The sequence below is a fragment of the Vombatus ursinus genome, unplaced genomic scaffold (assembly GCF_900497805.2).
Source record: "Vombatus ursinus unplaced genomic scaffold, bare-nosed wombat genome assembly UNPS02000580.1, whole genome shotgun sequence".
Lineage (NCBI taxonomy): Eukaryota > Metazoa > Chordata > Mammalia > Diprotodontia > Vombatidae > Vombatus > Vombatus ursinus.
Genome location: NW_020940358.1, coordinates 4,816,123 through 4,833,345, shown reverse-complemented (window position 1 = coordinate 4,833,345; position 17,223 = coordinate 4,816,123). Strand labels below are relative to the sequence as shown.

The window sequence follows — 17,223 nt, the reverse complement described above, 5'->3', positions numbered from 1 at the left end:
TGTCCTGAACATGCAGTAACTGAGCCAAATGTGTCCAACATCTGAAGGCTAAAAGATTCAGAGGTCTGGCATTAGCATCCACAGGAACAGACTGGTGGCATCCATTCAGGTGGGTGGTTGTAGCAGCAGCACATGCAGGAGCCATTAACTATGGAAACAACCGAGTTCAAAGAAGAGGTTCACTTTGGAGCACACTGAAAGTGGAGCTGCAAGAGAGAATGCGAAATGCTTAGTTAGCAGTTCTGCAGACTATGTTTTTATGAAGTCTTCTTTTTTTACATTTTTTTTTCTTTAGGCAATTGGGGTTAAGTGACTTGCCCAGGGTCACACAGTAAAGTGTCAAGTGTTTGGTCTGAGATGGTATTTGAATTCAGGTCCTCCTGACTTCAGGGCCGGTGCTCTATCCTCTGCACCACCTAGCTGCCCCATTATAAAGCCTTTTTAATCTGTACTTAACAAACGTGAAATAAAATTGGTATTTCCATATATTTAGTAGGGGGGAAAAAGATGATTATACATGAAATTTCAAGTATCTATTATGTATAGATTGCTTTTATTTAAAAAAAAACAAAACATAAATTCAACATGTAACTTTCACAGCTGACCTAATTTTGAGTGATCCTTTCTGGCTTTCTTATTCTTCTGTGCATTTTTAAATACTTCAATTACCTTTTCTTTCATTTCTTTTCTTTCCTTTTTATCAACCCTAGCCCTAAAACTTCTCCTTGCCGCCTACCCCCTCTATATTGTGGGTGTGGGGTGGGGGTAAGAACCTTGTAACAAATATTCATAGTTGAGTAAAACAAATTTTCATATCGACTTTTTTCTAAAAATGGAAATTAAAGCAACTCTGAGTTTCTACCTCACAACTATCAGACTGACAAAGATGAAAAAAAAGTGATGATTATTGGAGGGACTGTGGGAAAACAGGCACATAAATGCAAAGTTGGTGGAATTGTGAATAGGTATAGCCACTCCAGAAAGCAATTTGGAACTACACACAAAAAGTCACTAACCTGTGTGTATCCTTTGTCTTAGAGATGCCTATTCCTGAAAGAGAAAAAGGACTCATATGTACAAAAATATTTAAAGTAGCTCTTTTTCTTAAAGCAAAGAACTAAAAACTAAGGGCAGGGGAGGGGGTGGTGCCAATCAACTGGAGAATAAGTAAATGAATTATGGTATATGAATGTAATGGAATACTTACTACTGCATTGTAAGAAATGACTAAAAGAAGAGTTAAAGAAAAATGCGTACTTATATGAACTCATGCAGAATGAATTGAGCAAAATGAGAACAATTTATATAGTAGCAACAACATTCTGAAGAAAAACAATTATGAAAAGCTTAAGAACTCTAATCAGTGCAATGACCTACCATAATTCCAGAGAACCAACAATAAACCATGCTACTTACCTTCTGGCAGAGAGATGATGGGCTGAAGTTGCAGAATAAGACACACATTTTCTTTTTAGGCAATGCCTAAAAAGACTTGCCCAGGGTCACACAGCTAGGGTCAAGTGTTTGAACTCAGTTCCTCCTGACTTCAGGGCCAATGCTCTATCCACTGCACCACCTAGCTGCCCCAAGACATACATTTTCTGATAAATTTTAACTACTACCTTCTTTGTGGATTGTAATAGTAGTTATAACTTACTGAATTCTGTTTGAATCATTCTATTAATAAGTGCTATGTTTCTTTTGCAGTTCGCATTATTTTTTGTATGTAGGAATATTACCTATCATGTACCCTATTCCACCTTGTGATGAATCCTCTTGTTTTATGAACCATAATCTAATTTATAATAATAAGATTGTCCCCAGGATGATTGGGAGGGGAGTTAATGAGGTAATGAGTATGAGGAAAAGGACCCGCTCTCCACCAGAAAGAGCCTTCCCTAGAACCAACCCAGTCCATATGTTACAGCTGGGTACAGAATAAGGAGGTGCAAATACCTCAGTCTATGTGGGCTCAGCTGAGCAATGCTTCTAAAGGATAAGACCATAAATTTCAGAGAAGATGCTGATCTGCACAGAAGTGAAAGTTCCTTTCTGGGAGCTCTCTCTATAGATAAAATCACAGGTCTAGTCTAAGTGTTAAAGATGTTAGACCCATTCTACAGAGAAGGAAACTAAGATTAAGAAAGGTTAAAAGTCTGGTCTAGGGTCACAAAGTTAATAAGCATTTAAAGTAGAATTTGAACCAAGGTCTACCTGATTCCAAGTCCAGTACTCTATCCACTATTGTATAATGCCTATCATTAAAAAATCTCCAAGATATACCAGGATTATCTAAAGGACATGCTGAAAATTTAACAATTTTCAGCATGAGCATTTCCACCTCAGAAATCAGGAAGTGCTATAAATCAGGGCTTGGTTTACTGTTTTGTTCATTGTCTAGATTTAAATTGATGGAAAAATACTAATAATATAGGTTAAACTTTAAAGTGTGTCATGAGTACATTCCTCCCCCAACCCAGCACCTGAGAACCCGTTGTTAAACATTTCATAGCATGCTACTGGTCATTTTTAAGAGAAAACAAAGAAATAATGATAATTATATTTATATGGCCCTTTTCCTACTATATTTGTTTAGTATATTATTTTCCCCAATTACACATAAAAACAATTTTTAACATTCTTTTTTTTTAATTTTGAATTCCAAATTCTCTCCCTCCCTCCTCTCTCACTTCATTAAGAAGGCAAGCAGTTTGATATAGGTTATATACATGCAGTCATGTACAACATATTTCCACATTAGTCATGCTGTGAAAGAAAACTCAGACAAAAAAAAAAACAAGAAAAATAAAGTTGAAAAAAGTATGCCTCAATCTGCATTCAGACTCTATTAGTTCTTTCTCTAAGGATGGATAACATTTTTCATCATAAGTTCTTTGGAGTTGTCTTGGATCACTGTATTGCTGAGAATAGCTAGGTCATTCACAGTTGATCATCGTACAATTGCTGTTACTGTGTATAATGTTCTTCTGGTTCTGCTCATTTCACTTTGCATCAGTTCATGTAAGTCTTTCCAGGTTTTTCTGAAAACATCCTGCTTGCCATTTCTAATAGCACAATAGTATTCTATCACAATCATGTAACACAACTTGTTCAGCTATATGGCCCTTTTCAAGGCACAAAATAATATATAAATGTCTCCATTATTTCTCAGATTGAGATATAGATAGCATGGGTCCTATGATATCCCTAGAACTTTACAGTATCACATATAGGGATCATGGGTTTAGAATTGGAGGGGATCCTAGAAGCAATCTAGTTCAAACTTCTCATTTTTCAGATGAGAAAACTGAGGCCTGCAGAGGTTGAGTAACTTGACCAAGGTCACACATGCTATAAGAGGTGGATCTGGGATTTGAACCAAGGTCTTTTGACACCATCTGGGACTTATTCCACTATATCACTTTACCTCCACATGATAAATGTCTAATAAAAATGTAATGAGCAATAGTTAGGTTTGGCCATGATCCCCAACCCTGGTGATATAGTTTCATTGTTCAGTCATTTTCAATAGTGTCCAACTCTTTGGGACCCCATTTGGGGTTTTCTTGGCAAAGATACTGGAGTGGTTTGCCATTTCCTTCTCCATCTCACTTTACAGATGATAAAACTGAGGCAAACAAGGTCAAGTGACCTCCCCAGAGTCACACAGCTAGTAAGTGTCTGAGGCCAGATTTGAACTCATGAAGATGATGTAGAGGGATGTCCTTATTGCCTTCCCTAACTAGGGTAGTCACTGACACCCTTCCATCCTAACAAAAACCCATCCAATATCTACAATGTCTAGAACTATACTGCAGAAGCAGGAGATCTCATTTGTGCTCACAAATGGCAAAGAAAAAAATTCAGTTCAGAAGGTCAACAGCTGCCCTGCCACCATGGAATGCTTCCAACTTTTCAAATAGAGTTTATTTTTATTCCCCTCATAACCACTGTCAAAGTAAAAACTAGGGCTTCCAGTTTTATGAAGTAGCTAGCTGAAGAAGACACTCCTTACCAGGCCCCATTAGTTGCTCAACCTCTACACCTTTTCAAAATTGGATTTATCATTAGTGCTTTTTGGAAGCGAAGGAGATAAGCAGTGTGCAACATAAATGGAAAATTCCATCTGGATTTGAAAAAATGAGAAGAAAAGAAAGGACATGTTACTAAGAAGATGAGAAAGACAGGAGGGAAGGAGAGGAATGTGTCAAAAATAGAAGCCTGACATCTTTCCTACACAGGGCTTAACGAACTGGGGCCCTGTTGATACACCCTCCATTCCTCAGTTCCTAGAAGGATAAATGTTACCAAATCCTAGGGATAAGTTTTTTTGTTTCTTCTGTTGATAACTTGTTGCTCAATAACTTGTTACTTCATAGCCTTTGGCCAGAAAGAACAGGGTGTCTCAGAGCAGTCAGCTAAATGTCACTCACATGCACGGAGGCATCTTAGCTTCCTACAGAAGGAAAACCTGAAGGCAGGGATGGGAAACATTAGGCCTTAAGACCACCTGTGACTTTCTAGGTCCTTGGGTGTAGCCTTTTGACTAAATCCAAATTTTACAAAACAAATCCTTTTATTAAAGGAAGTTGTTCTGTGAAGTGTGGATTTAATTAATGGACCGGGAGGGCCAAGTGGTCTTGAGGTCACAGGTTCCCCACCCCTGCCTTCAAGGAACAAGTTCCTTCTATAAGTCTCCATTACCAAATGACTCAGAGCTATAGAATCCCTTTCTAACTGAGAGAAGCCAGGGTGATGGCAAGCTCTCTGTTGACCAGCCTTGCCAGTGCCATTCTCTATTTCCTTTCTGCATTCTGTTTGCCCTGACTTCCCCTCTATTTTTATTTTTTTTGCCTTCCTTCCTCTTTTTTTTTCTTTCTTGTGAGTGAGGATTGTTTCATTCAAGGCATAACAGTGTCTCATACATAGTAGGAGTTCAATGAATTCTTCTTGTTTGAATGCTTGATCATATTACCTTATTCTTTCAACCTTATAAAACCTGTAGGGCTATTTATGTTTTCTAGGATGATAATGATAATGATGACAATAACTGAAACTTATATATTGTTTTAATGATTACAAAGATCTTTACATACATAAATTCATTTGACCCTCACAATAATCCTGTGAGGTAATTATCACAGGTATTATCACCTACCTACCTACCTGTAATTATTACAGGTATTATCCTCATGGGCAGGTGGTACAGTGGATAAAGTGCTGGGCCAGAAGTCAGGAAGACTCATCTTCCTGAACTTAAATCTTGCCTCAGACACTTACTAGCTGTGTGACCCTGGGCAAACCACTCAGGAATAGAGAAGATCACTTGCCTCAGTTTCCTCATCTGTAAAATGAGCTGGAGAAGGAAATGGCAAACCATTCCAGTATTTGCCAAGAAAACCCCAAATGATGTTATGAAGAGTTGGACACAACTGAAATGACTAAACAACAACAAGAAAGGTAGGTAAATAACAAGTATTTACTATGTGCCAGGCACCGTGCTAAGCACTAAAGATACAAACATAAGCAAAAAGAAAGACAATCCCTGTCCCTTCTAATGAAGAAAAGAATATGGTAGAAAATCCTTAGAATCAAAAGCACAGGTGGAAGGGGAATGAAACACAGCTGGCCATGCTCCACAAAATAGAAGCTCTGAAAGGAATGTACTAATGAGAGAATGGGGGTAGCATGATGGAAGGATATTGCAGGGTGAAAAAGCCCCAGGTAAGGAGAGAGGTCTAAGGTAAATTATAGTGATAAAGTCATTAGAATCAGAAAAACAGCCAGAAAGGGAATGAAACATGGCTGACCTGGACCTCATCCCCAAAATGGAGGTCCCAAAAGGAACTACAAAGCAGTAATCATCAAAACAATTTGACAATGGTTTTAAAATAGAGGTTGGGGGTAGCTAGGTGGTGCAATGGATAGAGCTCCAGCCTTAGAGTCAGGAGTACCTGAGTTCAAATCAGGCCTCAGACAAGTAACACTTGCTAGCTGTGTGACCTTAGGCAAGTCACTTAACCCCAACTGCCTCACCAAAAAAAAAAAAAAAGATAAAATAGAGGTTGATTAGTGGAACAAATTAGGTACACAACATACAGGAGCAAATAAACTTAGTAGTCTAGTGTTCTATAAATGCAAACACTGGGGTAAGACTCACTATATGACAAAAAAACAAAAACAAAAAACATGGACAGCAGTCTGACAGAAATTAGATTTAGACCAAAATTTCACATCATATACCAAGATAAGCTCCAAATGGATATTTGACTTAGATATAAAATATCACATCAAAATAAATTAGAGGGACAAGAAAATATTACTTTCTAGATCAATGGATAGGGGAAGAGTTCATGACCTTAAAAAGGAATAGAGACGATCACAAAAAAAAATGGGCGATTTGGATTACATAAAATGTAAATGTTTTTGCACAAATAAATCCAAAGCAGCTAAAATTAAAAGTGAAGCAGTTAACTGGGAGAAAAAAAATTTCTACAGTATGTTTCTCCAAAAAAAATTCATTTCCAAGATATATATATATGGAGCTAATTCAAACTTATAAAAATAAAACTTATTTCCAATCAACAAATGGTCAAAGGATATGAAGAGGAAAAATATACAAGCTATCTAAAGCTTGAAAAATGTTCCAATTCACTAATAATCATAGAAATGAAAATTATAGCAACTTTGCAATTCTACTTCACACCTATTAGACTGGAAAAACTGACAAAAAAAGAAAAATGACAAATATTGGAGGCATTTGGAGGAAACAGCTCTACAGTTGGTAACTTTATGACTTAGCTATACTAGAAAGCAATTTGGAACTAGCTCAAAAAGTTACTAAACTGTGTATGCTCTTTCACCACTGATATTGCTACTGGGCATATATCCCAAGATCAAAGAAAGAGATCAAAAGTCCTATTTGTACAAAAATATTTATGGCAGCTTGTTATGTAGTGGCAAATTAGCAACTAAGGAGATGTCCATCAACTGAGAAATCACTAAAAAAAATTATGATACATAAATTAATGGAATATTATTCTGCTATAAGAAATGATGAAAGAGACAGCCACAGAGAAAACCTAGGAAGAGCTGTGTGAACTGATGCAGAGTGTAGGAGAACAATTTATAATTATAACAACCTTGTAAAAACAGTTTTGAAAGAACTGAAGACTGATCACAAGGACTGATGATAAAGAATGCTACCCACCTCTTGATGGAGTTGTGATGGACTAGTATAAAGAATGAGATGTTTTGTTTTGTTTTTTAACATGGCCAATGTGGGAATTTTGGGGGTGGGATTTTTCTCTTTTTTTAGTGTGAGGAAAGAGAGAAAATTGATGCTTGATAATTGGAGAAAAAATAAAATTGAGTTAAAAAAAGATAAAATCTTACTCCTGCGGTATATGCCCATTACTCCTGGTTCTTCATTCTATGTCTAAGCAAGGGGAAAAGTACACTCTTCCATATGACAGCCTTTCACATACTTGAATACAGAAATAACATTCTCCCTAAGTTTTCTCTAGGCTAAAAGTTCTACAGAGTCAGTCAGCCCCGAGAAGTCCTAACCTTTGTTATGTAACTTTAGAACCCAGGTCATGCCCCACCCAAGACAGCCTGAACCGGAATCTTTCTGGGCTCCGAATGAATTGGAATAACCAGCTCACTCCCCAACATCTTTATTCCCCTGCCTCTCCTCAGACTGTTGGGGAATTTACCAAATCCCTACTGGGGTTCCTACTCTCCCTGTCCTTTCTCCTTCCTGAGCTTCCACCTCTCCTAGTCAATCAGCTTCCCTGATGCTTATGGCCCTGGTAGTATTGCATTCTTCACTTTCAGAGCCACAAGAGCATTGCGGAGTCAGAGCTAGCCCCGGCCCTAGTTCAAAGACGTATAGAAACATATCAGTACACTGGATGAGAAAGTCTGCTGCTGCAAGAGGGAATTGGAGGACTAGGATAGCAGGCAACCTGCCCCTCAATGCCTGACAGATTCCATCCTACCCATCCTCAGATCCCCTGACCTCCAAAACCCAGGCTATGTCATTTTAAACAAAGTGTTTCAATAAAATTACAATACATTTCCTTGATGTGGGGCGGGGGGGGGGGGGAGAGGAGGATAATATAAACTCTGCCTAAACTGTGCTACTCCCTCCACTCATTCCTGTCTCCCAACAGCAACCCAGCCCTCAGCCTGGGCACATCAGGGGATGCCCTTGCCCTCATCCTCCTGGTCTTTGGGTCAATTTTGATACACCTAGGGGTTTTATGAACGCCAAGACAGACAATGAGCATGGGAAACCTCAGGAATTCGATTTACTCAGAGTATTTCCGAGCTAGGAGGGTCCTGCCAGAGGGTCTCTCTGAAAGAGGCTCAAAACAGTCATGCCAGGGCGAAACTCTGGGAACTTTGGCGCGCGCGCGCGCGCACACACACACACACACACACCCCCACACACACACCCCTATTCTGGGAACTTTGGTTACAAACACACACCCTATAGACACACACACACACACGTACACCCAAGGGACACAAATTATGGAAGCAAAGTTGGGGAGGGGCCCCTAAAAGGATCGGCTTCCTTCCCTTCCAGGAAGCTTCTAGGGCTAGCTGCAAAGGAGGAAGACAGAAGACTGCATCCAACAGCTGCTGCACATGGGAGGTTTTTAAATTTTTCAAGTGCTCCTTCTCTAGGAGCTCCTTCAATTAAAGATAAATTTGGACCACATCTTTTTATCCCCAGCTCCTTCCCAGTAGTAGCTCAAATGCCTTGGTGTCCACGAAAGAGGGATGGAAGTCTTTGTCCCCTCCGCACCTCTGCCAACAAAAGCGCTTGTTCTCTATTTCACTCTGAGAAGAGTTCTTCTGAGCCTCAACCGGGGCGGGGTACGGGAGGCGGAGACCAGGGTTCCCTCCTCCCACCTCCAATGACGAGCGCCTTCCCCCGCCCCTCTTGCCACCTTATATAAGTCTTTGCTCGGCCCCTCGAGAGTCAAACCCAAAGAACTCTCGCATTTTCGTTGCCGTGGAGTATCCTCCCGTGATCTCCTTTACAAATGGGCTCTGTGGCCTAGCGCCCCTTTCCCCCGAGCCAGGTCACCCGTGATCGTCCGCCGCAGCCCACTGCCTGACAGGGGCTGCTCGGGAGCCGCCACTAAGGTAAGCAGGACGGGGCTGAGAGGAGAGCTAGCTGCAGTCCTCTTTCGGGGGCTGGGTAGCTCTTCCCGCCCCGTGCCTTACTCTTGCCTTCCCTGTGTGGTGAGTCCGTAGCAGATGGCTAGGGGTAGACTAGGAGGGGAGAGGAGGAGACCCCACCCTCGCAGGGCAAAGTCCAGACTCCATTTTAAAGATTGTCCAGGAAGGCTAGCAAAGGAGCCAGGGCACTGGGATTTGTATTAGGCAGTTCCAGACCAGAGCTACATGCGGAAGTGTAAGTGTATCCAAGTGGAAGGAGCATCGCTTTGAGAAGACTTTGGGTTCCGGTTCTGGCTCTGCTCCTTACTGCCTCTGGCAAGTCTCTTAGCGCTCCTGCATAACCTCGAGTAAGTCACTCAGTTTCCCTTATCTGTAAATGGAAAGGGATGCACTCTAAAAACCTTTCCTATTACCCTAAATCTTATTGCAAGGGAATAAAACTACAATATTAGTAAAAGTCCCAAATAAATACTCAAAGTAAAGAAAAAAAAAAAGAACCCTCAAGGTTCCTGGATGGCAGAGCTCTCAGGAGAGGCTAGATTTGAGGAACTTTGGGGCATTGGCTGAGCAAAATAAAAATTAATCGAGGTGAAAGAGGCCTTGGAGACTTAGTTCAACCTTTCATTTTATAGATAAGAAAAATAGGACCAGAAAGGGTACTGGTTGACTTCTCAATCAAAATATATTTAAATGTATTTTGTATTAGGTGCCAGAGTTTCAAAGACAAAACTCCCTACCCCATAGGGCGCTCCCATCTATGGGGGGGGGGAAGCCCATGCAGCCATTTAAGTAGCAAAGTAACTTCTTGGGGGTTGGCAGGACAGCGGAGAAGGGGCACTAACTGCTGTGGTAAATCAGAAGGCTTATATGGTAAAGCTAAGTTAGGATTTGAGGCTAGATTCTCAAGTGTGAAGGTCCAACCCCACTCTTTGACTACCCCAACGCTACTTCCTAGGGAAGATGAATCAAGATCCCGCTGACAGATTTAGTCCCAAAAATAAGGCATCCTGAGAAATCGACACTCTCCAAAGGTTTCGGAGACTTAGAAACTGTAAAGGTGCTTCAGCCTTAGCTCTCGGCCAAGCACTGGGCGGTTAATTGAGCTCTTTTCAAGGTGGCGTGGCTTACTGTAATTACCTGGTTTCTGCAGACTTTTTCACTGCTGTGCTTGGGTGCTGAGGGGGTAGTATGTGTTTTCCACCTGAAAGGATGTAGATTAGAAACTCTTTGGGAGATAATAATATAAACCACTTCCTCTTCTACTAATATTCCCCCCTTCTCTCCCCCCCTTCACCTCCCTCCAGGATCTCTACCTTTTATTTCCCTCCCAACCCCCCGTTGGTGATTGTCTCTCTTCCTGGCCAGTTCCCAAGCTTTGTGAAGCTTTGTTTGCCTTCTTTCAGGCCTCCGCCCTACTGTCTAGGGTGGAGAAGGAACCGTCATTTCGTCCCACCTAGGATCACTGTTTAGGATACGCGTAGTGAATGCCCTACCCTTCCTCAGCCACAACACGTGTTGGGGCAAGCTTAGCCCTTTCTTTGTACACTCCCCAACCGCCCAGTTCGCCATTTCTAGGTACTCTTTGAGAAATCTGGGAGGCTTGAATGCATCTAGGTTATATGAAACAGATCCAGCCCTTTTGGCCCTCGTGACAAGCTCAGGAATTCTGTCCGATCAGATCTGCTTCCCAAATATGGCCATTAGAAAGGACCTCACCCATGTGCTGGCCTCGGTTGGTTGGATCAAAGCTTTTTTTGGTCAAAGTTGGCCTTGATCTCTGGAAGACAAGCCTTCCCAGCTTCCACGTGGAGATCTTAGTTCTTGTCTGAAGCGACCCCAACCAGTTCAGACAGAAATGGGGTTGGGGGAAGAAGCAAGAGAAAGGCCAGTGGCCCGGAAACAGACCCAACACTGACTTTGATCCAGGTCATTTTCTGAGTAGCGTATCCCATCCTTACCACCCCCCGCAAAGAAAAATCTCTAGAGTTATATAGCCAGAGAGACCAGGACTGCCTGCAAGATGGAGGGCGTCGGTTTACCTAAAAGCATCTAAGTCTAACCCTGGACGCTTTCCCTGATTTGTGTGTACGATTAAGAGGCCGATTGAACCAAAGGATGGAATAACCTGTCTTTTAAATTCGAATTAGCTTAGTATAAATTATACCCTACTCGTTTAGCCTAGCTTCTTTTGAGGCTGCTGGGCGGGGCTAAGCAGGGGTGGGGAGGCGGGCTCCTGCTGATCTGGAGAACAACAGTGCCTTCCCCTTGCTCTCCCGTGATGAGACTGATCGGGTTCCTACCGGCCCTCAGTTGCTCTGGGAAGGCACTGGAGAAGAGAGGCACTGCATACTGCATCCCCGCCCTCTCTCTAGCCCCGCCATCTCTCCTTTGCTGTTCATAATTAGGGTTGGAATCTCCGAACAGGGAAAGCTTGGCACAGAACCTGTGGGTTTCTCTGAGCCAGTTTGAACCGGTTTGATGGAGTTCTGGGTGGGGTACCCCCTTCCCCCGCCCGCTAAGGTTATGTAAGGCTGCGGGGGAGGAGCTGCAAACAGGGCGGCGCAGATAATAGACAGTTGTCTGGAGGAATTAGGGAGAGGCGGGCTTGCTTCCCTTCACTGCCGAAATCGCTGACCACGGCAAAGAGGCCAAACAATGCACTTCTGTTTTCTTGTGCAGGCCCTCTTTGTTGCCTGAGACCAGACAGTAACACGAAAGCTCTCTAAATGTTGCTGCTTGGATGAGGGGTGGAGGGTGGGGATGTATAGGGAGAATGTGCGGATGTGAGAGAAGAGGGCAGCTTAATACCGTGAATGCTAAGCTTTGCCACTAAGTTCGTGCTGAAAAAACTTAAAAGCAAGGCTGTCTCGCAAGCGAGTTGGACTCTTACTGTCCTCGGGGTAGATGCTAGGATTCCGTTTAACTAGCATTTCTTAGGCAGCCATTATGCAAGATTCTGTTCTAGACTGTGCACGTCCAATCAACAAGCGTTTATTAAGCACTCACTACATGCCAGACCCTGTACTTTGGAGATAGAAATACAAACAAAAAAGAAAGGTAGACTTTGCTCAGAGCTTATTCTGGTGGTGGAGGACAATGAATAAAAGGAACTGAGAAGGTGCTCTCCCCCCTAACCTGGTGACCACTGGAGAATAAAGGAGGTTCTGGGCCAGATGTGGGAAACCTTCGGCCTCGAAGCCACAAGTGGCCTTCTAGGTCCTTGGGTTTGGCCTTTTGACTGAGTCCAAGTTTTACAGAACAAATCTTTTTATTAAGGGGATTTGTTCTGTGAAATTTGAATTCAAAGGGCCTCCCTCACTGAGTTTCTAGAGGGCCACATTTGGCCTCGAGAGGCTGCAGGTTCCCTACCCTTGGTCTGGGCCCTTCCCTAAAGTGGTAGTTCCTGGAGGAACTCTCCCTTGGGAGAATGTTACAAAGGAGCTGCCCGGTATTTTAAGATATTTCTTGGGAGAGAGAACAGTTTTAGCCTAGGGGATAAAGCATCAGGCAAAGTTTCCTGAACATTTGAAAACAATTTTGTGAAGGTATCTGGTAAAAATTTTGTAAAAGTTATCTGGAAGAAAATTGAAAAATGTAAGGGTAATTCTAAATCTGGTACATGTGACATGTTCAATTAAATTTGAGAAGGCGTTCAATTATTTTGGAATCACCTTGTAGTTGATACAGGTCCAGGCAAAAGGACTTGAACAAGAGTGGTATCAAGTTGATAGAAAGAAGAGGACAGATACGAGAAATACCAGGGAAGATACCTTGATAGAGCTAGGCAGTTTAGGGGTGGAGGAAAGAGTCAAAGATAACTGGGCTGGAAGCCTGGGTTACTGGGATGATGGTGCTGTCGTGATTGTCTGGAGAAATACTGAGAATTCAACTTGCAGTACAAGTAATGATTTCTCTGAGAATACCTCCTTTGTCAGTACTCTAGGAAAGTTTCCTAAAAGCCTCCCCAGTTTTCTCATTCCAAGAGGATTTAATAACATAAACATAGATCTTAGTTATTTTTTTAACATTCTAGAATTAACAAGCAAGGTAGAAGTGGGATAGCTTATCTATAATTTCTCCGAAAATCATTGTCTCATGGCATTGGGATATACTTAAAAGACCTATAAGGGTGAGGACGGCCAGCGTACCCAAGATTTAGCCCATGAAGTCACACTCATTGTCTTAGAAACTTCTGAAAGTAGGTAGAAATTCTGCAGTTACCTTGAGGAATACCTCCTTGAGGAAAGTATTGGGGTCCACATGGTATCTAGCCTCTTTGGAGCTGCAGGCTCTGTAGAGCCAGGTCACTAGAGGAGGAACTATTGCAGCCTGGTGGGCATCACTTATAGGGAGAGCCAAAGTGCATCTGAAAATCATAACTGTCTCCCCTGCAGGTTTACATCATCACAACAAGAACAAGCAATATGGCAGCAATCCCGTCCAGCGGTTCACTCGTAGCAACCCATGACTACTACCGAAGTAAGGCCTCCCTGCCGCATCAAGCCCTAGCCTGGCTAGAACCATAGGGTCCAGTGTGCCTGTGGGCACTCAGCCACCTGATGTACTGAAGGAGGACTGGGGATTTCTATTGACACTTGAAAATCCATTATGAAAAGAAAACATACAACCCCTAGTTATAAATTGAATTCAACCTGGTGAAAACATGTCAGGGTGTGCAACAGGGTGTGTAAGTGGAGAGACCATTGGATTCAGAGGCAGAACACCCACCACCACTTAGTAGCTGTGTGACCTTGGGCAAGTCACTTCACCATTCTGAGCCTCCATTTTCTCATCTGTAAAATGGGTGTAAATCCTGCTTATACTACCTACCTCACAAAGTTGTTGGAAGAAAGCTCTTTGTAAACTCTCTTTAACTCCTAGAATACACCCCTTAACTCTTCCCAGCGGTCCCAAAGGAATACATACCTAGCCAATGGTGTACAGCCTTGCTGATCTTTACAATTGGCACCAATTTGTGATGGGAGAATAACTAACTGTATAGTTGGAGCCCTGATTTGATTAGGTGAAAAATGAGACATAGTGAATTGTTGATCTACTGGAAGAGGGCTCCTCGGGCCTCATGGAAGTGGCAAAATTCCAAGGTTTGGGGGAGACCTTGAGTAGCCACTCCAATAACCCAGAAGGGGCTGAAGACTATCTCTATCCCAGGGAAGGAGGCACTAGGTGACACAAGTGTTTCCTTCCCAGGGCGTCTGGGTTCCACTTCCAGCAACAGCTCCTGTGGAAGTGCTGAGTATTCTGGGGAAGTAATCCCCCACCATCCTGGTGAGTATAGAAAAGAGAATGGTAAGATCCCCCACCATCCTGGTGAGAATGAAAAGGAGAGCTGATTCTACCGAATTAGCAGATTGGTAACCACTCTGAATTAATCCCAAAATGAGTGACTCTCTCTTGGCTGTTCTAGGTCTTCCCAAATCAGACCCAGGCCACTGGTGGGCAAGCTTCTTCTTCGGGAAGTCGAATCATCCATTCATGACAACTGTATTGGAATCCCCAGAGCAGTAAGTGAGCCTCTGATTGGAGGTAGCTATGTAGTGGGCTTGGAACCTGAGGGTGAGGGCTGAAAAAGTTGAGTGTGACTTAAGGAAAATAAATGTGGTTTTGACAATTTAACTCCCCCCCCCCCCAAAAAAAATCCTGGTTTTTAGCCTACCATTAGTTTACCTAGGCATAACTCTGCAATGAATGAGAATTTATTATAGCATGAAATACAGGAAAAATGGAAAAATGAATTGGGACAGGCTGGAAATTGGGGGTGGGCAGGGAGGAGTGGTGAAGGGCTTCTTAACCCAGCACCTCTTGGGGTGCTGGTGCTTTCTGTAGCATTGGAATTTGTTGATGCTTGACTCTTCCTCTGATATTTGACTTGCAGCTCAGGAACTTTCCAGGTTGCTCATGGCACGATCACCTGTGACCTGGCTCAGGAGGCCATGAGGAAGCGGCGTGTCAGCGAGCCCAGCAAGACCAGCACTGGGCCTTCTGCATAAGCACCAGCAGCCTTCTTGCTGCTCACCCCGCTTCTGAAGTGTGCTAGGCATCAGAGCCCATTTTCCCCTCCCCTCCCCTCCCCTCCGTTCCCTCTCCCACCTATTCCCTTAGAATAGACTGGCTGCTTAAGTATAGAAGTAGTTGTGTTGTGTGTGTGTGGTTTTTTTTTTCTAAAGGAAAACAAAAGCAAAACACCAAAAAACAGTAAAAGAAACCACACTGTTATTGTTTGTTTTTTTTACTATCTGAATCACCTATGTGCTTTCCAGAAGCCTCCGTAACTTGTTTACTTTGTACTCAGCGGAAACTAATAAACTTTGAGCAGCCTTTTAATGATGTGTGCCTTAATGGAGCACTTTCCTCTCTTGGCTTGAACCATTCCTTCTCTTGGTAGCACCTGTAATCACCTATTTGCAACCTGGTGATAAAGCCAGATTAGAAATCCAGTTTCTTTCAAAGGGCACGTCCTATAGTCAGAAAGAACCTGCTGCATGTGGTTAAACAGGAAGCAGTTAGCAAGGGAGAAGTGGGATAATCAGGAAAGAAGGACGATAGGTTCGGTCCTTCCAAAACCTGAGGGATATTCTATGCTTGTCTGGGTCTGTGCATACTGAGGAACGCTTGATGAAATATTTTGTTGCCCCTTCTGCTTTACACTGACTTTGCTTATATCTACTATATTCTTAACCCCAGACCTCCCTCCTAGAGCAAAGAATCCAGGGGCTCAGGCTATCTGCTATGTATCCCTCAAAAAAGACTAGATAAGAGGTAGGGTCCCCCAAACAAGGCCTGAGTAGTTGAGTTGGAGAAGAAAGCATATGCCGGAGTAACTGCTGTGTACCTTAGGCCTACTACTATAGAAGACACTAGTCCTTCCTCAGAGACCCTCTGGGAACCAAGGCCAGCCAGGAATTAGCTGTGAGTTCCTTTCATTTCCCAAAGAGACTGTAATTCCCAAAGTCCCAGCTTTGACCCTCCTTACCCTGCCTCACTCCTAGCTATAGGAGGACAAAAGGGCTAATTCCTAAATGAATTGGCAGAATGCTTATTTGTGTGCTGTAGTGAGAGAGGATATACAAGTAAAGTTCCATCAATCACTAGGAGGTTGAGTTGTATGAGGGGAAGGGAAGCAACGAGCATTTATATAGCACCTGCTATATGCTTAGCATTTACCTCATTTAATCCTCACAATAACCCTGGCAGGTATTAGGAAAACAGGTTAAGTGACTTGTCCAGGGTCCACATGGCTAGTAAGTGTCTGATAGATATGAACTGGGGTCTACCTGACTTCAGGTCCAGTGCTCTATCCACTGCATCACCAGCTGCAACATAAGCCAGGAAGGTCAAAGCCTCATGGCAGCTCTGCCAACCTTTCTCCTATTTCCCTTTCCTGTGCAGTGCTAACAGCTAACTAGCTCTGATTCAGCAGATGCAGTTACATAGTTAGGCATTGGCTTTAGGTAAACACCTGAAAGTCTGGAATTATACAAGAGATGGATGAACAAGGAAAGGTTGCTGGTTTCTTTAAATTACAAAATGATTGTTTAGATAAGTTACCTAATGCATTGAAGGTATGATTTGATTTATAGTGTTGTCAGAACCTGTGTTAGCACATGAAGAGACACTGGAGTATAAATTAGTCTTGAAAGCACCTGCTGTCCTTCTCAAAAGGTCGGCAGGTGGACTTCAAGATTGGAGAAGAACTCTTCCCAAGAGGGCATTTTCTTTCTGGACGCACTCTCCTTCCATTCTAACCTACTTCCTCTGGTACTTGGGGCTTTTACCCAGGTCTTGCCAAGTCACCTTGAAAGTTCGTGCCATTCTGAACCCTAAGACTTGGGGCTCTCTTTCTGCCTCTTAACACTGCTTAGCTGTGATCCTGGGCATGTCACTCACCCTCTATGGGCTTAAGTTTCCTGTTAAAAATGAAGTAGTTGGACTAAGTGATTTCTAGGATCATTCCTGCTTTAAAACTATGATTCTATAACCACCCTGCAGTGAAAGGAGAAGGGGTAG

General features: G+C 42.7%; 1 protein-coding gene and 1 long non-coding RNA gene across 2 annotated transcripts; one reads left to right on the top strand and one right to left on the bottom strand.

The window, feature by feature from the left end:
* Positions 1–102: 102 nt before the first annotated feature.
* On the bottom strand, positions 103–11,431 carry LOC114035954. Its single transcript, XR_003568286.1, has 3 exons — positions 10,336–11,431; positions 1,017–1,050; positions 103–206 (listed from the first exon to the last, which is right to left on the bottom strand). It is a non-coding gene; the product is annotated as an uncharacterized LOC114035954 (long non-coding RNA).
* PPDPF (pancreatic progenitor cell differentiation and proliferation factor) lies at positions 8,991–15,540 on the top strand. The gene is made up of 5 exons (XM_027852326.1): positions 8,991–9,162; positions 13,593–13,677; positions 14,407–14,484; positions 14,624–14,720; positions 15,092–15,540. The coding sequence occupies exons 2-5, from the start codon at positions 13,623–13,625 to the stop codon at positions 15,204–15,206; spliced, it is 345 nt and encodes a 114-aa protein (XP_027708127.1). The 5' UTR covers positions 8,991–9,162; positions 13,593–13,622; the 3' UTR covers positions 15,207–15,540.
* Positions 15,541–17,223: the final 1,683 nt, after the last annotated feature.